General features: G+C 49.7%; 7 protein-coding genes and 1 non-coding gene across 8 annotated transcripts; 4 read left to right on the top strand and 4 right to left on the bottom strand.

The window, feature by feature from the left end:
- Positions 1-52: 52 nt before the first annotated feature.
- Positions 53-4,060, bottom strand: TrAtP1_010913 (uncharacterized protein). The gene is made up of 3 exons (XM_066114899.1): positions 2,561-4,060; positions 1,775-2,496; positions 53-1,720 (listed from the first exon to the last, which is right to left on the bottom strand). The coding sequence occupies exons 1-3, from the start codon at positions 3,517-3,519 to the stop codon at positions 126-128; spliced, it is 3,276 nt and encodes a 1,091-aa protein (XP_065970996.1). The 5' UTR covers positions 3,520-4,060; the 3' UTR covers positions 53-125.
- Positions 4,061-6,159: 2,099 nt separating this feature from the next.
- On the top strand, positions 6,160-7,824 carry TrAtP1_010912 (uncharacterized protein; the record flags this gene model as incomplete). The annotated part of the gene is made up of 3 exons (XM_014092346.2): positions 6,160-6,412; positions 6,478-6,783; positions 6,842-7,824. 3 exons carry the CDS (start codon positions 6,160-6,162, stop codon positions 7,822-7,824), a joined length of 1,542 nt encoding a protein of 513 aa, XP_013947821.2.
- Positions 7,825-8,844: 1,020 nt separating this feature from the next.
- TrAtP1_010911 (uncharacterized protein) lies at positions 8,845-9,774 on the bottom strand (the record flags this gene model as incomplete). Its single annotated transcript, XM_014092345.2, has 1 exon — positions 8,845-9,774. The coding sequence occupies one exon, from the start codon at positions 9,772-9,774 to the stop codon at positions 8,845-8,847; it is 930 nt and encodes a 309-aa protein (XP_013947820.2).
- Positions 9,775-11,419: 1,645 nt separating this feature from the next.
- On the top strand, positions 11,420-14,210 carry TrAtP1_010910 (uncharacterized protein; the record flags this gene model as incomplete). The annotated part of the gene is made up of 5 exons (XM_066114898.1): positions 11,420-11,523; positions 11,589-12,394; positions 12,446-13,132; positions 13,193-13,489; positions 13,540-14,210. The coding sequence occupies 5 exons, from the start codon at positions 11,420-11,422 to the stop codon at positions 14,208-14,210; spliced, it is 2,565 nt and encodes an 854-aa protein (XP_065970995.1).
- A 121-nt stretch (positions 14,211-14,331) lies between these two features.
- On the top strand, positions 14,332-15,105 carry TrAtP1_010909 (uncharacterized protein; the record flags this gene model as incomplete). Its single annotated transcript, XM_014092069.2, has 1 exon — positions 14,332-15,105. One exon carries the CDS (start codon positions 14,332-14,334, stop codon positions 15,103-15,105), a length of 774 nt encoding a protein of 257 aa, XP_013947544.2.
- A 102-nt stretch (positions 15,106-15,207) lies between these two features.
- On the top strand, positions 15,208-15,287 carry TrAtP1_010908. The gene has a single exon. It is a non-coding gene; the product is annotated as a tRNA-Arg (tRNA).
- Positions 15,288-15,659: 372 nt separating this feature from the next.
- TrAtP1_010907 (uncharacterized protein) lies at positions 15,660-18,334 on the bottom strand. Its single transcript, XM_014092343.2, has 4 exons — positions 17,966-18,334; positions 17,057-17,896; positions 16,445-16,971; positions 15,660-16,382 (listed from the first exon to the last, which is right to left on the bottom strand). Exons 1-4 carry the CDS (start codon positions 17,978-17,980, stop codon positions 15,992-15,994), a joined length of 1,773 nt encoding a protein of 590 aa, XP_013947818.1. The 5' UTR covers positions 17,981-18,334; the 3' UTR covers positions 15,660-15,991.
- Positions 18,335-19,076: 742 nt separating this feature from the next.
- TrAtP1_010906 (uncharacterized protein) lies at positions 19,077-20,248 on the bottom strand (the record flags this gene model as incomplete). The annotated part of the gene is made up of 2 exons (XM_014092342.1): positions 19,077-19,519; positions 19,582-20,248. 2 exons carry the CDS (start codon positions 20,246-20,248, stop codon positions 19,077-19,079), a joined length of 1,110 nt encoding a protein of 369 aa, XP_013947817.1.
- Between the last annotated feature and the right edge of the window lie 254 nt (positions 20,249-20,502).

The raw sequence follows: 20,502 nt of genomic DNA, 5'->3' as shown, positions 1-20,502 counted from the left end.
TTGCAGCTACGCCTTAATCAAAGTTAACGTCGAAGACAGCCTAAGCAAATCTAAATAGCACCATGTATTGAATGAAGCTATGGTTTAACTATGCAATAACTACCTAGTCCAGCTAATAGCTATAGCTATAGCCTTGATGCAATATCTTCTAATCTTCTTCCTAAATATACAACTTGCTTACTATCAGCCCCATAAACAACAAGACAGCCCTCCTGTGCACGAATATAGTATTCCCTAGCGTTTTGCAGCTCGCCTTGTTTATAATAAAGATTTCCAAAGCTTTGGAGGCAGCTTAATGCGTTAAGGTTTGTTTTCATACTCTTAAGCCCCAGAGTCTTCTCGTAGCCCGTAAGTGTCTGTTCAAATTGTGCTTTAGCTTCGTTGAATCGGCATTGTTCACTGTAGAGGATTCCTAGATTCGTCATTGTGCCAAGGGTTAATAAATGCTCCGGTCCCCATGCTTTCTCGAACCCTTTAAGCGTCCTTTTATACATGGCTTCAGCTTCTTCAAATCGCGCTTGCGATGTGTACAAACTTCCTAGATGACCAACTGTGTTGAGTGTTGCTGGATTCTCGGGCCCCAATACTTTCTCGAATCCCTGGAGCGCCCTCTCATACATCGCTTCAGCTTCTTCATATCGCGCTTGCGATGCATACACATGTCTTAGATTACCAACTGTGATGAGTGTTGCTGGATGCTCGGGCCCCAATACTTTCTCTTGTCCCTGGAGCGCCCTCTCATACATCGCTTCAGCTTCTCTGAATCTGTCTTGTTCGTAATAGAGCAGTCCTAAATTAACAACAGTCTCGAGTGTTGATGAGTGTTCTGGGCCCCATACTTTCCTCCGCCCTTCAAGCGCCCAGCTGAGCAAAGCTCCGGCTTTCTTAAACCGGCGTTGAAGTCTATAAATTCTACCTATGCTATCAGCTGTATTCAATGTTAATTCATGTTCCCGCCCCCATACTTTCTCATACCCTTGAAGTGCTCGTTCATACATGGCTTCGGCTCCACCAAATCGGCCTTGAAAGAAATATTGCGAGCCCAAATTATATGTTAGCTCTAGCTCTTCGTTTCGGACTTCAATTGTGTTGATCATATCATAGCATCGATCCGCATGCCTTAGGAGCCGCCGTTGCTTGGATAAAGACTCAGGCTGTTCTGGTTCCAGAACGTAAGATGCTACGCAGTGAAGCGCTGCGCGAGTCATCTCCTCGCAAAGATGCTGATTAAGAACATGAATCATCCAAGAGTGGACGCATGCATGCACGCTATAACCAGCTGACCCTGCACGTTGTGCTGCATTAGGTGTGTCGAGCAAGCTGGCTTGTACAAGCCCATGATTGCATAAAAGCTTCATTACCCCGTGAAAGGTGAGACGATCTTTTGTCAAATCTCGAAGCCAGTCCGGTTTGTATTCACCACCCTGCAATAGCTCATACCATATGTCATTATTGTCGAAATAGGCCCATTGGCGAAGTAGAAGCGCTGCATTTGAATTCTGCTTCTCAATGTGCGTATATGAGATATTCCACGTCGTGCACAAGGCTTTATCATACGATGGTAGTTCTGAGGTGCCTTCGTGTAACTGCACCCAAGACTTTTGATACTCTTGGAGGTATTCGGTACACGTTATAGGCACTTGCTCCAAGTAAGCTCCCGCCGATGCAAGAGCAAGAGGAAGCCCATCAAGTCGCTGTGCAAGTTCGATAGCTGCGCTGTCTGTTTCAAATTGTCTTAGTCTTGTGGTCTCGTAGTTGGCTAGGGCCACCCTACCTTGTCTTATGTTCTCTCGACATGACGTCAATGCCAATATCTCTAACCCCTCTTCTAGATGCTGAAATTTCTCGATCTGAATGCAGCTTCCCAACTTCCTTAAAGACACGCGCGAAGTCACGATGATAGCGCCATGGTCAGCCTCTGGTAAGTATTTTCGAATATCATACGGCTCCGATGTCGCTTCTCCCTCCAGACCAACAGAATCCGCGCGAGGAGTTTTCTCTTTAGGAAGGGGCGAGCAATCCTTATTCTTAGTACCGGCAATTTCCAGGTTTGGATGATCATAGTTATCATATATAATCAGCCAATAATTGTTCTCAGGCTCCTCAAACCACCTTTTAACTGCCGCCACAATTTGAGTTTGATCTTTGCCCTGAACTGCGGCAGAGATGTAATTCACCGATGCGCCATGGCTATCGATCCGTGTTGCCAACCGGAGAAGGCTTTGGTTTATCGTTGTTTCGTCCCTCGCGTCTAGCCAAACGCTTGTCGAGTAATCCTTGCGGTACCGATCAGAGTATTCGATTGCCAGCTGAGTCTTGCCTATACCCCCAAGCCCATGAAGGACAGCGACACGACGGCGTTGAGCTGCGCTCTGGAGAGCCTCATGCATTCGTGTAAGCTCCTCCTCTCTTGCGATAAACTTTGAGATTCGGCTGATCTCGGGCAAATAGAATGGAAGTTTGAACGGGGTTGGTTTACATGGGCTACTGGATGGTCTTGTTTTAATAGTTAACAATTTGAACTCAGATATCATCATTTTTGCTACAGTCTTGGGCTTACTCTTGTACCAACTCGATAGGCATATGGAAGAACAACTGCCTGGCATAAGCGGCGGCGGCGGCGGCTGCAAATCCCTTCCAGCTGTTGTTCTTATGAGAATCGCAATAATCGGAAATGCCTCGAATCACCATACAAGGAAAATCGGCAAGTGCTCCCGCTGCTTCCGTCTCAAAGCATAAAACTCGATGCCGCTGTGCTAAACGATCCCTCCGGCTCGCACTCTTAATGACCAGCTCTCCAGACGCGATAGTGCCTCGATGCACGACAACAAACTCTTCGTCGTCTTCATCGACTGGCCTTTTAATTCGTTGCTCTGGCTTGCATCCTGCTTTCTCACAAGACATGCCCTGCTTCTGATGGTAATAGTCTGGCTGATATAGATGATCGTTCGCGATACCTGGAAAGTTGAACTGTCTCTGCCCTCGGATTTTGGTGTTAAATCTCAACGTGTCTCTCCAAATGGGATCATAGTCTATCCGGGCCCTTTGGACAGCTAAGGATTGCGCAGCGTTGAGGAGAACGGCTGGTGGAGGCATCAGAGAACCGGTGCGTTCAAGATGACCGACTTCTGCCTTGCCACGATCGTATTGGACCGCTCCGGAGTGCTCATCAATCGGTTTGCTAACCACCACATGTCCCAGCCGGATAACCCCATCGTCTGTCTCTGTAGGCACACCTCCTCCAATACCGACTAGCAGGCCATATCTGAGGTTCCGAAATGTCATCCTCATCTGTGTGACGACCGTGGCTGCAGAGCAATTGCCTGTTTGGGGAAGACCGGCAATCACAACGTTGTGTCCATTAATACTGCCGAGTGTATAAACGTTGTGGTCGGTGAAGGATTGTTCGAGAACCGAGTGTACTTCGTCGAGCATCTGCATCGCTGCGATTTGCTCTACCTCGAGAGGACAGATCCATCCCACCCGATAACTGTCGGGCGTGAGCTTTTTGAGCGACATCTGATATTAACTATACGATGTTGGTATTGGAGAAGAGGAGCTGCGAACAGAGAAGGGTCCGTCGCCAGGTACATATATGGAGTGATGATAATGCGAGCGGAAGTGATACCGATATCTTCTACTTGAAGAGACCAAAGGTATTATCCGACTGACAATTAGGTAGCAGAGGATTGATGCCTTGGGCGCGGCCTTTTAAGCGCCAGCCTCGTGAGGAGTGCATAATCGCCAGCCAACCAGACGCATCGGTGTGACTTTGAATTGCATAAAATCATGTAATCCTAAAAATACTTCACGCTAAAGAGGTGTAAAGAATCATTTGAGCCCAGATGAGGTTGAAGAAGTACCAAGAGAAATGGTGATATCAATGAACAGTGCTCAGCAAGAATCATATGTTCAACTCGACGAATAAGTTCAGGTACGGGTAGCGGTGTTGGACTTGAAGCAATAAGATATGGGTTATGGTAGCACTCTGCCTGCTGGATTACAGCAGAGATCCCGCCTATATGCAGTGAGGATTACATTGGAAGTATGCTTTAGCAACGATGAATATCACCTACTAGTTGGGCATTGCATTTTCAGTTCAAGAGACTGCACTAAATGAACAACGACAAATACCATGCAACTTGATTGCTTAAAAAATTGTTTCTATTTTCGGCGTCTACGAGTAATACACTTACTTGATAGCACAGCTGGGCAGTTCAAAGGAGCAGAAACGTCAAGGGAAGGATGCTGCAAATATTACCTATACCGTGTAATTATAAAAAATACCATGCACTATTTTAAAGATCTTACATGTGTGTGTTATGCGGAGTTTGAAGTCAGGAACCAGAGCCAGAACATTGGCCATGGCGGCGTTGGTCTCACAGTGTCCGCCCTTGCGCCGCGTTCGTTCTATTTCTCTGTACTTGGGAAAATAAAACAGTCCAGCAGTTCGGCCTTGTTGAGCTGGACACCTACGGAAGACATACTTCGATGCATCTCATATACCGTTTGCTGATGCAAAGTAGCGTTATGAAGTAATACCTAGTAGTGCCTAGTATAGTGCTACTCTTACCTGAGATGCCAGCTGCTGTGAGCGGCTGCGTGCTATTCATAGCAGCAATTGACACAATTAAAGCCCCTGGGCGGATGGCACGCATAAGCCCGCATTGACAGGCCGATACAGCGAGCAAGCGGCTTGAAACCGGGGCTGTGTGGGTGAAACTACAGGGGCCGGAGCTGGTCAAAGCTCAGTGCTGTGAATTAGACGCCGGGTCGTCCGAAGGGGTCCAGCTGGGAATGCGAGGGAAAGAGAACAAGAAAGAGGTGTCTGGATTTGAATTTCAGACGCGGTTTGTACAAGCAAATGCGGCGTGTGTGGAATCACTGCTTCCATGCCTCGGCGTTCCGGGCTGAGCTGATTATTCGCTGCGCGCTCACGAGGCTGCGCCCATCCGCAAAGCATTGCGTCACACGATCCACCGGCACCAGAGCGCGAAAAAGAAGCGCAGCTGGCACGATGTCACCGGTACCCGGCCAGGGAGCGCAGCCTGGAGCAGCCGGTACTTTAGCGCCCCCGCCGGCCAGATAGGCGCTGCCACGGGGCCGCCACGCAAAAGCCTATCTGCCGCAGCGATGCCTGCAGGTACTTCTCCGCGCCGGCGATCACGCGCGAGGAATGCGCCGCAGCGTGTACCCTGTACCCGCCCCGTCCCTTGGCCTGATATTCCACTTTTTTCCCTTTTCTCCTCTGCTCGTCCCAGCCTTCGCCCAACTTGGAACGCAAACTCTCTAGATCGGATCCTTTGTCTTCTCTTCTGTTTCTCGCGTGGTGCTGCAAGCTGCGAATCATTGTTTCCTTCTTCTTCTTCCCTTTTTGTTTTCATATAGGTGTTTCTGCAATTTTTGAACCTCTACAGGCACAGTCTCCTTTGTTTCTCCAATTCGTTCCCCCTTTCCCTTGTGTCTTTTATTTGCGCTCGCTGGCATCGGACGCTTCCCACCCATCCAATCCATTCGATACATATCTTTCAGCCTTTAGCCCGTATTCCTCTAGGCCTCTTTTTGCTCTGGGCCCCTGCCAGAAGCCCGCCGCTGGTTGGGTCTTACGGCTGCGCTGCTCACAGGCATTCGCCGCTATAGCTTTAGTGCCCGCCACTGCCTGCGCTCAAAAACAAGCACGTCGCCGGTACTCGCTACAGACGCCTCGCAGCCCGTTCCAGGCCACCCTTCCGAGTCGCTCTCCCTCCAAAGAGTGGCGACCCAGAACGCAAACTCTCTTCCATCAACATTCAACTTTTTTTGTTGTGCCCTCTGGTAGCGGCAGCTCCGGAACGGTCCGATACAGCATTTTTGTTTTGCTCCTGCTTCGAACGTGCGGACGACGACCTTCTCGATTTTTGGCACCGAGCCCGGGATCTGCACCTTTGCGCCCAACGTTTCTGGCCCTCGACGCTGCAGATCGACCTTTGGAGCATCTTCCCCCCGCAGCCTCCTCACCACCGCAAGTCCGGCCACAGCACTGCGACCGTCGCGGCGGAGACGCCGTGTCGTCCTTGGGACTCTTCGGAGTCTATCTTTGTTTTCGCTGCGAGCGAATGCTAGATTGTGACTTCACTTGCCGCACCGACTCGACGGCTTGATTTGAAATCCTCCGCCATCATGGCGTCGTCACCATCCTCCGCCTTGACGGGCGTCATCATCGGTCTGGTGTCCTCTTTTGGCTCCATCGTCCTCATATTCCTCATCGTATTCATCTTTTGGGCATCTGGATGCGCTGGCTCAGGTCGAATCATCCTCGATCGTATCGGCCGACCCGGAGAATATGACGATGAGCAGGCATTTGCAAGGGAAGAGGCTGAGGCCTTGGAGAATATGGATGACATGTCAAGGACGGAGTACCTGAGGGCCAAAGGTGTGCTACGTAGCCCATGCATTATCGCTGCCACTAAGACGATATACTGACCATTTGAAATCCAGCCTTCGTTACTGCGAACCCTCCCGAGTCCGCGCAAACAGACATCTCGCTCTCGCAGTACCTTGCTATCCAAGAAAAAGGCGTCTCTGCTTGGGAGTTTGAACCCGAGCTGGAAATTGCGAATTGCTTCGTCGAGGCCCGAACCGAAATTGAATTCTTCGACTCCGAGTGCACCGTCATGAGCAACTTGCCTGTGCCTAAACAGAACGACGTCTACTACTGGGAAGCCAAGATTTACGACAAGCCCGAAAATACACTGATTGCTATCGGTATGGCTACCAAGCCATACCCTCTCTTTAGATTACCAGGTATGTTTTTATTTCCAACTCTGTATAATCTGCGCCTCGTGATTGACAATGGCTGTAGGCTACCACAAGTATTCCGTCGCTTATCATTCCAATGGCTCGCGTCACTATAACCAACCATTCAGCCGAACTCCATATGGTCCCCAGATTGTCACCGGCGATGTTATTGGTGTTGGATACAGACCGCGCACAGGCGTCATCTTCTTCACACGAAACGGCAAGAAGCTCGAAGAGGTGGTCCATGGCTTAAAGTCCCAAAACTTCTTTCCAGCCATCGGAGCAAACGGCCCCGCTTCAGTCCACGTCAATTTCGGTCAATCTGGTTTCGTCTTCATCGAGGCAAATGTCAAGAAATGGGGCCTGGCCCCTGTCACGGGCAGCCTGGCTCCCCCGCCCCCGTACGGTTCTGAGCAAGGCAGCATTCTCCTGGAAACTGGCACCAAAGACGGCTTCTCTTATTCACAGGGCCGCGCTCATCGACACTCTGTGAGCGGCACACCGTACAACGTCCGAGCTGCCGAGAATGACTTGAACCTAAACGTACAGCACGGACGGTCACGGAGCGGAAATTTCAGAGTCCTACCTCCTACTAGCCCCGGTCCCGTCAGGAGTCCAACCGATATCTCCCTTGCCCAACTCGTGCCATCGGATGAGCATGGTGAGCCTAGTAGCAGCAGCACGAATCTCGCCGATGAGCAGCATCTGGATGAGAATCCTCTTCATCTCCACCTTGAAGACGCCACCAACCCGCCACCCGATTACTCAAGCCCAACGCTCCATCAGGGCCGTAATCGACAGTACAGCAGCGACAGTGAAGAGGAGGAATACACACCTCTTATCCATGTTATGAACCGCAGTAGAGGCGAATCATCCGCAACAATACGGCCTGCAGGACATGGCCAACCCGCTTTACCCGAGGATCCTGTTCCGAGCTACAGCGATGCGATACAACAGGGAGCGAGCCCACTACGCCGAGAAAGAAGCGATAGTTCTGAATCTGGCGGCTCCAATCACAGCTCGAATAGCGGAGCTTCATCAAGCTAAGATAGACTTGTTCAATTTTCAGCAAACGATTTCACGAAAACGGAGATACCAAAAGTTAACATCTCGAGAACACCGCTACTCATCAACCTAAATATCAATCCGACACCAGGGTGAGAGGTGTAAACGGAGCCACTAGGCATTGCTCTCATCCTCACATTCATACATACCACATACACAATACCATCTTGCACATTGTTATATCTCTTTTGCACGGGCGCCTTGGAGTTTGTATAGCATTGGGATTCACCGCCACGGCGGCAACACGTCGACCCAATGGGTCTTTTTTTTGTCTTTATATGCGGCACTGCCTCCTCTCCTCAGACCTTAGAATAGGCCCCTTATTCTTTTTTTCTGCCATGGATGGAAACATTTGCACGGAATACTAAGGAGGGCCATGATACGATACCAACCTCTTTGAAGGCCTTGGCGAACTGCGACTACTTGGATTTTTTCTTTTGTCTCTTCTGCAAACTCTGAGCGAGCTGAGCTTTTGGGGTAGCATGAGTTGTAGATAGCTGATTAAATAGTATAAGGGCTTCATTTTGGCAGTAACTTTGATTTGCCCGTGATGTTGCTGTAAATAAATGTGAGACTTTTTTTGCTAAATCTCCTAGAGTTTGAGTATGTCTTGCGAGAAGCTGTCGAGCTTTGCTTACTAGTGGTCATGGATATATTTTACTTGGTACTGCGAACCGTACATGTTTAGGTACCTAGTAGGTATAAGTTGCATGAAGAAATCAAATGTCCTTAGCTAAATATCATTTTTCTAGCTATAACTATTAGAATATAATTTCACTGGCTAAAACCACTAGATCTTAGGTCTCAGTCCAGCTCAGATGCCGCTATTTCGCGTGCTTCAATGCTTTCCGTAACGTAATCATGAGTTTCGTAACGCTAAATGAGTTTATGCAAGGCCAAAGCCGTCTGGTTCTTTCAGGGGAAAGCTATCCAGCAGCAGTAGCAGCAGCTGGATAACAGAACTGCGATACTGGATAAAATTTTCCCATGTTCCAGGTTGTTTTATCCTACCACTTCAAAGTCGTATCCCAGTTCCTCCACTATTGCGTCAAACTCGGCACTTTCATCTTCTTCAGGCTTCCTCATCTCATCCTCAACCCTCTTTGTTTCTACCTCAGGCTTCCTTATCTCATCCATGCCTCCGAGGAAAGGCTCCGAGTTTCCCTCCACGGCCCTCTCCACCATTTCGGGCCAATAGTCGAATCCATCTCGAACTGTAAAGCCGCTCTTGTTGCCGAGGAACATTCGACCCAGCTTCGCTCTCGTGCCCTCCACCTTTTCGAGCCGCACGAGCCGGTATCCGAGGAAGATGATAGTCTCTTCTTCATAACACGCAGAGTATCCCTTCTCGCGATGGACTTGGAAGCGGCCGCCGGCACCGACATTGAGGTTGAAGCTGGGATCCGGCACGGGGACCTTTATTTCTGCGCCAACACCCGATGTGCGGCCTGAGGAATCGCTGATTTCCATATTTGTGAGGGTGACAATGTCGGTGATGAAGTAGCCTTGCCCGTGGTTCTCCCGTAATAGGTCGAACAACTCCTCGAAATACTGCGTGTTCTTCAAGAGCTGCTTGAACTTCTCGCCCGGCGAATCCATATGCCACACCCGCGCCACAGTGGCCATCTTCTCGCTGGTATCCTCCTTTGCCCTATCAACAAACGCATCGAGAATCTCATTGAGCTTCGCCGAGACGCCGGCGTCCTTGATACGCCGTGTCCAGAACTTTACGTCGCGGACCTGCACCGGCTTGGGGTCGAGGCTGGGGACCAGTTCTCGGGGCATCTTTGTGCCCTCGCGGTAGGGGATGTGGCGCTCGGTGGGGAGGTCTGGGTATTTGACGACGCTGCCGATGAGCTTGTCGCGGTACTCGCCGGCGTCGAGGCGTGGCTGGACGAGCCAGAGGGGCTTCGTCTCGTGGGCGTGAGGCATCGCGGGGGCGACGAGGGGCTCACTGATGTGCTGTAAAGGTGCGTCGATGGGAAGATGTTGAGTAAAGGGATGTGGATGTGGGTTGAGTACAGCGGCGGTTGGCATAATAGGTCTGTTGTGTAGAATTGAGAGAAGAGAAGGAAAAAAAGAAAGAAATTGGGAAGTGAAACGGGTATAGGTTGGATGGATAGCGGCAGTGAGACGATTGACTAAATGGATCTTCAGTTGCCAATGCTTGTTTGTTGCCGTAATGTTGCAGGAAGCAGAAATGTTTAAGCAGATTTAAAAGAATTACAGAATAATATATACATCTCAATTAATGCATCATCTTATTTAGCAGTCACCGAGGTGTGACCAATCCTTCAGAGGCTTCGCCGATGACCTTATACGGCCGATGACAGCCTTGTGTGGCATGTGACGATGCTGTTCCTGGCCCGGCAGGACGAGAGGCCGCCACTGTTTAGCACCAAAGTCTGGATTAGGCTGCGCCACACAGTCGGTCGCCTGTGATTCAGCGAGTTCTAGCTGCGCCACATATATGAGCGTGCTGCGGATCGGGCTATTGCAGAGTTTGGCCAATGTGCAAAGGATTCGGCGGCTATTCAAGGGATGCGCTTCATAGAGCCTAAAGTACATGAGTCGCCAAGATTTCGTTGAAGAGAGTGATGTGGTAGAACGTTGCGGAAAAGAACGGCATCAATGCTGAGGCTTACAACAAAGAACATTCAACTTACACCAGTTGAGATGGCAGAAAAGCCAAAGCCCTCAGCCCATCAATCTGTCATCAGATGACTGTTCAATGCTACGCTGCCAGTCATTCAGCAACAAAGATACGCTTTCAATTTGGTGTGTTCGCGGAAAAGTAGATGAATGCAAGCGTTACATCCCGACATCTGGTGGAAAACCCAAGAATCTTGGGAGCTCTAGAACAAGTGGAGATCAGGCTGGGCTGTTCTTGGCAACGTATCGCCACCTGAAGTGTAAAAATTGTCTTTCAATTCAACAATGCCCGCCGCCTTTTCTTTCATCAGCAAATTACAATTGGTAACTCTTTCAAGTCAAGAATCACAGCCTTGGTCACCGCAGAGGCGTCCGTTGCCTTGGGTGCCTAGGCCTTTAGATAGCGCTGGCCAGCGGGATGGCTATAGCCGGCACCGAGTCTCGCGCCACCAGCAGAACAACAGTGTCAGCCCAGAATCAGCCCTACAAGTGAAAAGGCAGTGAACAGTCACAGCTGTTGTTGTACTGGTATAACACACCATGTTGGCGGGAGAAAAGAACTGTAATTTAAGGACTAGTATATATATTTTTTGGGATTATGCACGGCATATTCCATGGCTTGCAGCCAGATGATGCTGACATTTAGCCCACTAGCACCTGTATGCCCAAAACAGGGAAGTCGCCTTTGGACCTGCACCAGCCACATAGCCTCTCTCTCATTCTCTCCCATTCATCACTCATCACTCATCCTTCATCCTTCGTTTCGCTCCCACATTTGACGCATTTATCATTGAATTTCTCAGGCAAGCAGGCTTCATGTTTGCGCATCATTTCTCATCGACTCTAAAATACCAAGCGAAGACAGAATTTGTCCATACCATACGACAACCTTTGCATAGCCCCTGTGCGCCTGTATCCGAGCCAAATGGCGAGTCTGCTCCAGCGTGTACGAGGGGCAGTAACGCGGCAAAGGAGCTCAGATCTGAGCGGTTTGAAGGTTGTGAAAGACCCTGAAGATGCGGATATAGAGTGAGTTTAACAGTTACGGAGTCATATCTTGATGGTCCCCAGCACATAAACTGACCCCTGTACAGCATCGTAGCGATCCATGGCCTTGGTCCGCAAGGTTTCAAATCATGGATCTCACTCGAGGGCGGCAAGTCCAAGTTCTGGCTAAATGACCTTCTCGCAGAAGATATTCCTAATGCGAGGATCATGACATACGGGTATGTCTCCGATGGGCCTAATTATCGATACCTTGTGCACAATGTGCTATATGGCAGAGCCTTGGATTTGGTCAAGGAGTTGGGGAGCCAACGGGACCGGGATGGAACGAGCAGGCGCCCCCTCTTCTTCATTGCGCATTCTCTAGGAGGCTGGATCGTCAAACGCGCACTCATCATCTCCAGCGAAGCCGTTGACGCAGAGATCAAGAACATCGAGCTGTCGACTTGTGGAGTGGCTTTTCTGGGAACGCTGTCTCCTGGTAGGCCTCAGTCTCCAACGCCACTGGCGCATGTAATTCGAAGAACGACATCAGGATTTGATGGAGTTCCAGATCGCAATGCTTCTCGAACACCCTCCATGCAGCCCAAAGCTAGTTTTGAATGGCTAGAGAATCAAATGGAAGCCTTCAAGGCAATCACAGAAAACTTGCCGCAGATATCCTTTTACGAGACAAAACAAACGGCAGATGGATTTGTTGTCGAGCAGCGGCATTCCATGTCTGGCTCCGATGGAGTACAGATTGGGTTATCCGCCACCCATTCGGGCTTGATTCAATTCCAAGGTCGTGACGCAAACTACAAGACATTTGTCAACAGATTTCGAGAACTGATTCATCAGGCTAAAGCCACTAATCTTTTAGAGACGAAACAGAAGACATTTGACGTTACTACAGGTAAGAAACGATCTTGGGCCATGCATAAGGACATCACTAACTCGGATCCAGATCAACAACTAGAGTATCTGAAAGATAATTTTGATATTCCATACAAACTACCCGGTGATGCTTACACAATTATACATAGAACAAGCCAACTCGAACTACTCGAAGCTAGCTTCAAGCCGCCTCATGATCCGCAAGCTTTACATATCAGCATCGCCGGTCTATGGGGAGACGCTGGCGCCGGCAAAACTGCCTTGGCAAGAGACTACGCCGAAATCAATAGGGATAAGCTTTCCTTTGTTTTCTGGATCTGGGCTGAGAGTTGGGAGACGGCTGTGACAAGCTATCTTGAGTTCGCCAACAATCTTGTTCAATACTACTCCAAGGACGTGCCTCGAATCCAAGTAGAGAACGATCTTGGACTCACTGGAGTCGAGGACATGCTCAAGGTAAAGAGTCTTCAGGAGCTGGATGAATCAAGAGTCAAGTCTGTGGTCCGAGCCGTTAAGGACTGGCTTATGAGGCCCGACAATGACAAATGGCTCCTCATCTTCGATAACGTGGAGCCATCCTTTGATATATCCAACTTCATTCCTCTAACTCTCACTGGTAAGATCATCTTAACTTCAAGGGAGAGCAGTAGCTGTATATGGGGGACAAAACTACGCGTCGGGCCCATGTTGGATGGAGAAGCCGTGGAGCTACTTCGTTCAGTAGTAGGAGACGAGTCTCTACAGAATGACCGTGAAGGTATGGAAATATTCTCAAGCTCTCTTTTAATCTCATTACACAACTAACGACTACGATTAGTGGAAGCGGCTTACAAGCTGGTGCGCCAGCTCAAATGCCATTCTCAGTCTGTAGCCCTTGCAGCCTCTACAATTAGCAAGAAAAGCCTTGTCGTGTCTCATTTTCAGAGCCAGCTCCAGTCCCATTTGCCGCTCAGGCTATTGGGCTCGACTCTCGACCAGTCTTCCGTAACAAGGACAGTGCTTCGTGTTAGCGCAATGCTTTCGTATACAGTCATTCCAGTGGCTCTCTTCAATCCATCGAAAGGGCCAAAGAATGTCCCAACGCGATTTGCAGATGCTTTTGCGGAAATTAAAGGTTCGTTATCATGGCTATCACTGTGGCAAAGTGATACTAATTTGACATAGCATTTCAAGTTGCAAACAGGCTTGACGATGTTTTGCAGTACCTCTTCGATCAGAATTTTATACAGACTTCATCTACTGAGTCACCGCCAGCATCGGCAACTTCATCGCCCAGCTCGCCTTCCGCGTCGCAAGGTACAAATTCCTCTACGACGTCTTTTGAAACGTTCATACTTGACCCTGCAGCTCGCGACCACGTGCGTGCCACGCTTAAAGATGGTGAACAAAAAGAAAACGCATGGCTAGCCTGTAATATCTGTGCAGACGGAATTCGGGAACAAGAAACGACTTCTTCATACCTACGGGAAATCCACGACTTTGGCAGAATCATGGCTCCTCATGCAAAAGCTTGCTATGATGACTGGTCCAGCATCTTGGAGCATGATGAAGACGACGTTGCCTGGCATGTGTTGGGAAATGTCTGCATGACACAAGGTGCCTTGGAGCAAGCTATTGGATGCTTTGAGCTCTCTCTGCAGCAGAGATCGCACGTTGATGCCGGTGAGAGGATCCAGACCTCTCTATCACTTGCGTCGCTGCTTCAGCAGACAGGGCAGTACGAGAAAAGCGCAGAAGTCTTGGAGAATATTGACTTGGCATCCATCGACAAAGCGCTTGGGTTTAGAGTTGCTTTGGCTAAAGTTTCGGCGGCGACTGCCCAGGGGGGACTTTGATTATGCGGAAGACCAATATGGTCTCATTGAACACGCACAGGAGGAAGAGCTTGGGCCTACAGATGCGACAACTGTGAGTACAGTGCAAAAGCTCGCGTCTACGTGGCAACAGCTGGGGAAGATGGAAGAGGCTCAGGCGCTCTACCGTCGTGTATACATCTCTTACCTGAGAATGTTTAACCAGAGCCATCCCCAGACGCTTGAAGCTCTCGATGACCTTGCGCACGTATCAAAGGCTAGCAACGCCATTGATGAGGCCGAGACTCTTTACAAGAAATCACTAGAGATCAAAACCAGGGTCTTTGGAGCAGAACACCCTAACACCGCTGATGCTATGCATAACCTTGCCGTTATTGACGATATACGGTGCCGTTATGAAGATGCCAAAGTCAAGTATCAAAAAGCCTTGGATATCATGGCTGCCTCGATAGGCAAAGCCCATCCGCTTTACATAACCACATTGGAGAATCTAGCATTCAGCAGTCGTCTACGTGCTAATGCATTCGGTGAGGAAGATCATACGAGATCTCTAATATCTGCAGAAGGGGGCTCCAGCAGTCGTACTTTTCGTGACCGCGCCCGCCGTCGCCTCACAGCCAACTCAATGGCTACCATTACTCCAGAAAGCTATGCTGCAAATAAATCCAAAGAAGAGGCCGTGCTTCGTGATGCTTCTCGCCAGCGCGCTTTTGCCGAGGCGGAGAAATTTTACCTCGATGCTCTAGGCATTAAAAAGTCTGCGGTTCTGCTGTACCGCGAGGAAGACGTTGTTGAAACAGCGTCGAAATTACGGGAGATGTATGAGAATGAGGCCTTTTACGAGGACTGTGGAGGTGAAAAGGTTTCCGACTTGATGAGCCTTTTGAGAGAGATGAGGAGGAGAGGGACACTGTAATGGCTTCTTTCTCTACATTGATTTCGGCGGCGAAGAGCAGCGCTTCCTGATGTTGCTGGCTATAATGAGGGTTTTGGGAAGTTGAGACAACAACAAGAAACAGGCCGTGTGGCTCAATGGCAGAGCGTCTGACTACGATTAAGTACATCAGGAGGTTGCAGGTTCGACCCCTGTCTCGGTCAATCTTTTTGATCCTTTTTGGTGGCGTTTTCTGGTTAAGCGCTAATACCCACCAGTCTCGTTTGGTCTCTTTTTATCAGTTGCTTCCATGTTGTCTTTTCTGTTTGATGAGTTGAGCGAGGTGCTTGTTTTGGTATTGTATGGTTTCCAGTTGGCGTTGTTGAGAGTGACTAGGAATGGCTTTTTGGGTAGGCGTATCTTATTTTTCGCCTTTTGGTTTGGTGATTTGTCGTATTTTGGAGTTGAATTTTGTCATAGCTTTAACAGAAGATATCGTGGGTTATGTGGGACTTGGAATAAGAGGCTGTATGAAGCCAACGCAATGAATATGTTTGTATTTCAATAATGTACTAAACGACAACATGTTTTGCTCTCAGAACAGAAATACTTATATCATTTGTGTGGAGATACGTACGATGCTTGCAACTAACTAAAGTATACATTGTCGAACTCCCGCCATATCCAGCGCCAAGTCATATGATGCTATTATCCCACCAATACACCCTGATTCGAAGGCTGCTCCCTCGCCCATCTGTAGTTGTAAAAAGAGTCCCGTAAGTATACTCACTCATAGCCAACGAGCGACGAGAATACCTACTCCAGTCACTCTCTCCAGCGATTTCTTCGTGAAAAGGGATTCAGTAAAAGATGTCATAATCTTCCATATATATATCTAGCTTCTCGCATATACTCTCCTTCACTCCTCTTACTGCTGCTGCTGCTCCTGTTCCTGCTGCGGCTGTTCTTCAGGCGGCGGCGGCGGCGGCGGCGCAAAATACGCCTTTCCAGCATCCACAAGAACCTGCTGGTCAATACGGGCCTCGGTCTCGCCGTACTCGACCCTCTTCCACGTCGTGATGCGCGCCTCCTCGGTGTCGACCTCGAACATGCGCAGGCGGCGGACGTAGCCGTCGTAGCCGGCGTAGCCACCGAAGCCGATGCCGCCGGAGTAGCACATCCACATGGCGGGCACGCGGGGGACCTCGTCCTCGGGCTTCGTTTCGGACTGGAGGGGCAGTTTTTCTTCCCAGCCTGGGAGGAAGGATTTTGTTTCGTCGCCGTGGCGGGAGAGGGAGCAGTAGTCGTTGACGTGGTCACTTTTTTTGAGGGAATGATTAGTATATGAGTGAAAAACAAGAGGGATGGGAGGGCTTCTTACTGTCCGGCGCTGACCATGACAACGCCTTGCTCAACGAGGGCATCGTGGAATCCGGTGTTGTAGACGGGGGCTGTGACGCCCTCTTTCCATTCTCCGACGCGGGGCTTATCCCAATCGGCGTATTCTATCAGGGGAATATGTATAAAGGCAATATCCATGTGTCGATGGGTGTATCCATCGTGGTTCTTCTTCAGGTTGGCATGGGTCTTTTTGAACCAGTCAATCTGATTGGGCTTGACCCAGTCGTAGCCCGGGAAATGGCGCTCATCGGGCGAGTACGAATGCGTGTCGAGGAGGTAGATTGTCAAGGCGGAGTGGTCGTTGTGGCCACGAGCCAGGACTTCGATGTAGTAGTTGCCGACGCCGTCGACGTCTGCGGGGCCGGCTTGCGATAGGGAGTAAGGGAGGGTCTCCATGAGAGCCATTTGGGCTTCTCGCGACATAGACTTTTCGTCGTCGTGGTTGCCAAAGATGGCGGCATATGGTATTTTGCGCTCGATGAGGAGAGAGGCGTATTTGTATATAGCCTGTCATTTCAGTTCATCTAAATGTCAGTTTATGCATGTTCCGATGTCATCTGGGGAGAAAAGGGAAAAGGGGGTGTCATCATACCGAAGGTGCATCGGGGGCCGAATCGCCATTAACCTGATCGCCGCTCAAGATGACCAAGTCGGGCTTCTCCTCATCCAGCATCTTGGTGAGGAAATCAAGCGTCCTGGGATCAGCCTCGCATTTGCCTCCCTTGTAGCCGTCGGGAACAGCCTCTCGGCACTCGCCCACGCCCGTGCTGAGGTGCAAGTCTCCCACTTGCATAATCTTAAGCCGTCCGTTGTCGGGGATTCTAGGCTGCGGCTTCTTTATCTCGTGATGCGCGCCTCTCTTGACAGTCAGGTGGGCGCTGAGGAAACTCGAGCCGGTATCGAGATGCAGGGGTCTTCCAACAATGCCCCAGCCGTCGCGGGCCTCGGTTGCGTCATCGCCAAAGACAACGTCCACGTCCGTCACGGCAGCATCAGAGTCGCTTGATTTCTTATTCCTGGATCGCTTCAACCAGATACCGCCAGGCCTCGGCTCCCAGTGCTCGCCTTCGCCCGTCGAGACGTCTCCGGGATTCAGGGATCCCACTGAGACGCCGACAACAACCTCGTCTTCGTCGGTCAGGTTCTCTTCGTGCTTGCGGCGCACGTGGAGGTATGCGCTCGACGTCCAGGCCTTGCCCAGATACAGCTCTTTCTCGATGCGGTGCCATTCGTTCGGGTTCAGCTCGCAGGAGGAGAAGGGCTTGAGGCTGGAGCAGGTCGTGATGGTGATGTCGGTGACCACCAGGCCGGGATGGTGGGTCGGCATGTAGTTGTGGAGGGCATTAGGAAGGACCCTGTAGTTTCGGTCGAGGAAGAAGATGAGGATAGTGGTGAGGAGCGTTATGGCGCCCAGCTGGGTGAGCGTGCGAACCTGGGAGTGGAAGCGACAAGTCAGTGATCAAGAGTCTGGAGTTGCGGCAAAGGGTGGCGGCCAACGTACAATGCGTCGCGTCATCGTGAAGGGCGCCAGAAAGGGAATGTAAGCTGAGTATCGCACACGAGGATCGGTTCTCAGCGATGCGCCGTGCAGCAAAGTCCGCTCAGTGTCGCGCTGTTCGCATCTTCAGGAGGAGAAAGATCGCATGGCGGATCGTGAAGACAGAGGCGAAGGTGTATGTATGTATGTATATTATATGCCTGTCGTATATCGACGCCGCCCCCAGATCAACAGGCCTCGGCTTCTGGCTGCTAGCCTCGCGCAACCAGCAGCAATTCGCGCTCCTGTAGTCCTCTGGATGAGGTTGTTGGAGCCAAAGGGTCGGAGAGTCTCGCGTCGAGTCGAGTCGAGAAGATGCGTGATGCGGCTTGCATGTCAACTTTTGCTGCGTCGCACTGGATAAGGCCACCAACATATCGATCCAAGGGGTCAATGCCGGGATCAGCGAGATGAGCCGCCGCGATTGGTCCAAATGCCGCTCTTAGTGCAGTCTTGGCTCTAAAGTTTGAATGGCTTCAGTGGGGTCGTCTGTTGAGCTGTAGCGAGCTCTGGGGCTGTAGCAGTCGCTAATGCAGCAGCATCTTGTGTGCGCATCGTTACAAAGGCGTTTCATATCCAATAAATGAGTCTTCATCTTATGATACCGTAAGCATATTATAACTGCGTTTCAAATAACCAAGTCTATTCTAAAGAAATAGCTTTTGGCAACATCAACGCTAATACGATCCTAGTGGAGCACAAAGAGCTGCATCTCTTACCGATAGACGAGCTCTACCCATGTCGTTGACGCAGAGCTTACTGTCATCTAATCATGGAGATCTTCCCATTACATGTCATCTTCGTCCATGTTGGCCCCTGCTAAACGGAGCAAATATTTAGTTAGTGTTGCATTGCTCAAGCTCCATTTTCGTACTCAGTCCATTAGGTAGGTAGGTAGGCAGTCTAATACAGCACGAGCCTGGTATAGGACATGATGTGTAGTCACGGATCTTTGCATGAAGCCAGAACTTGCTGCATATCTGTGTCTTGTCTTCTGGAATCTTCTCATGTGCATCACAGAGTATTTCATAGATGTATTTACTATATCGCAACGTCGACAAGGCAGTGCAACCTCTCATGCAGAGGGCACTGCCATGATACACTGAGCTTTCTCTAATACTGTGACACTCTCCCCATTAACCTTGTTGTGTTTAATAAGAGCTCCAAAAATGGGAAACACAAAGTCTCCTGTCGTACCCGGAACGTGAGATATTTCTCCGATTGCTTCATACCGATCTTCTAGCCCCCTGAGCCGACATCCTGGAGAAACGAAACATTCAAAAGGCTCTAATGAGTTGCGCATTAGGAGTTGGAGAGCCCATGCCTCTTTACAAAGTTCTCGATAGCCATTTCTCAGTTTCGAAATTTGCTGTGGCGTCGCATTCTGAGAGGTGAATTCTTGAAAGTAATTGAACATCAAATCTCCAAAGGCGACGCCAGAGTCACTCCCGCCCAGCCCCGCGGCGTCGATGCATTTGAATGTAGATAATCTCCAGTTGATCAATATATCGCGATTCACTGTAATGCATTAGCTCAAAAATGCAATCGACTGCTGAAACAGCATTTTCAAGATTTCTTACCAGCACAATCGCCAAGAATGCGCTCAAAGAAGCTTAAAGGTTGGCTTAAGTTTGGAAAAGGGCTGCCAAGTTCTGCTAAATATGGGCTCGTTTTTTTGTCGTTGATATCGAAATGCAGTAGGTTGAGAATATTATTATGCAGAAACTGGAACAAAAGGCTCCTCAAAATAGCCAGTCGGCCTGACTTTGGTGATAGATTCCATAGAGTCTCAATATATCTGCCCTGAAACCATTTTCCGTCCAGTGTCAAGTCATGGAACTCTTCTATGTCATATGCTTTATTGGAAGCAAGTCTCTGTATGCGCTGACGGAGTTGCGTAAATCTCTCGCATACGTCTCTATCACTAACAATCTGGTTATGACTGTTTTCGATAAGAAAATCTCGCATGCTCCGTTCTTTGTTTTGCAACTTTGAGATTTCAGATCGACAAGCTTTCAGCTCCTTTTGACAGTCATGTACCGAGTCATTGAGTTGGCGCACCTCGTTATTGGCTCGGTGTAGTTCGCTATGAGCCTGCTCCAGTTGACTGTTCGCTTGTTGCAGCTCACTGCGAGTGTGCCGCAGCGAGAATGCTAGGCGGTTATAATCGTCAGTAAGCTGTTTGAGCTCCCTATTAGTCCTTGGAGTTTGCCATATCGGGAATATAGTCTGTATCAAGCTTCTCATTATGCCAGCTTCTCTTTTAGTAACTTTTGCTCTCTCAGGTTGACGTAGAGCTTGAAATTCTTCAGAGGATGATGAAGCTGCTCCCTGCGAGGCTGCAACTTGATTGGCGTTTTGGGATGGATCAAAGAGATTGGCGCTGCCTGGTTCGTGGTAACCAGAATTGCAAGCCGTAGTCGCTGATGGCCCCCAACACGCCAGAAAGTAGTTGCATATCCCAGACATTTAGATGCGCGTGATCATGGAAATCACTGCAA

The sequence above is a fragment of the Trichoderma atroviride genome, chromosome 6 (assembly GCF_020647795.1).
Source record: "Trichoderma atroviride chromosome 6, complete sequence".
NCBI lineage: Eukaryota > Fungi > Ascomycota > Sordariomycetes > Hypocreales > Hypocreaceae > Trichoderma > Trichoderma atroviride.
This window is presented reverse-complemented; position numbering and strand designations above follow the sequence as displayed.

Bases quoted from the DNA above. Each gene is read 5' to 3' on its own strand.
- TrAtP1_010913 (XM_066114899.1), bottom strand. From the start codon at position 3,519: ATGTCGCTCAAAAAGCTCACGCCCGACAGTTATCGGGTGGGATGGATC. The intron at 2,497-2,560 runs GTAAGCCCAAGA...TATTAAAACAAG, and splicing joins CCTATCGAGTTGGTACAAGA to ACCATCCAGTAGCCCATGTA. The intron at 1,721-1,774 runs GTAGGGTGGCCC...AATTTGAAACAG, and splicing joins TCGAGAGAACATAAGACAAG to ACAGCGCAGCTATCGAACTT.
- TrAtP1_010907 (XM_014092343.2), bottom strand. The intron at 16,972-17,056 runs GTATGATGACAC...CTGAAATGACAG, and splicing joins CGGCCCCCGATGCACCTTCG to GCTATATACAAATACGCCTC. The intron at 16,383-16,444 runs GTAAGAAGCCCT...CCTCAAAAAAAG, and splicing joins GTCATGGTCAGCGCCGGACA to TGACCACGTCAACGACTACT.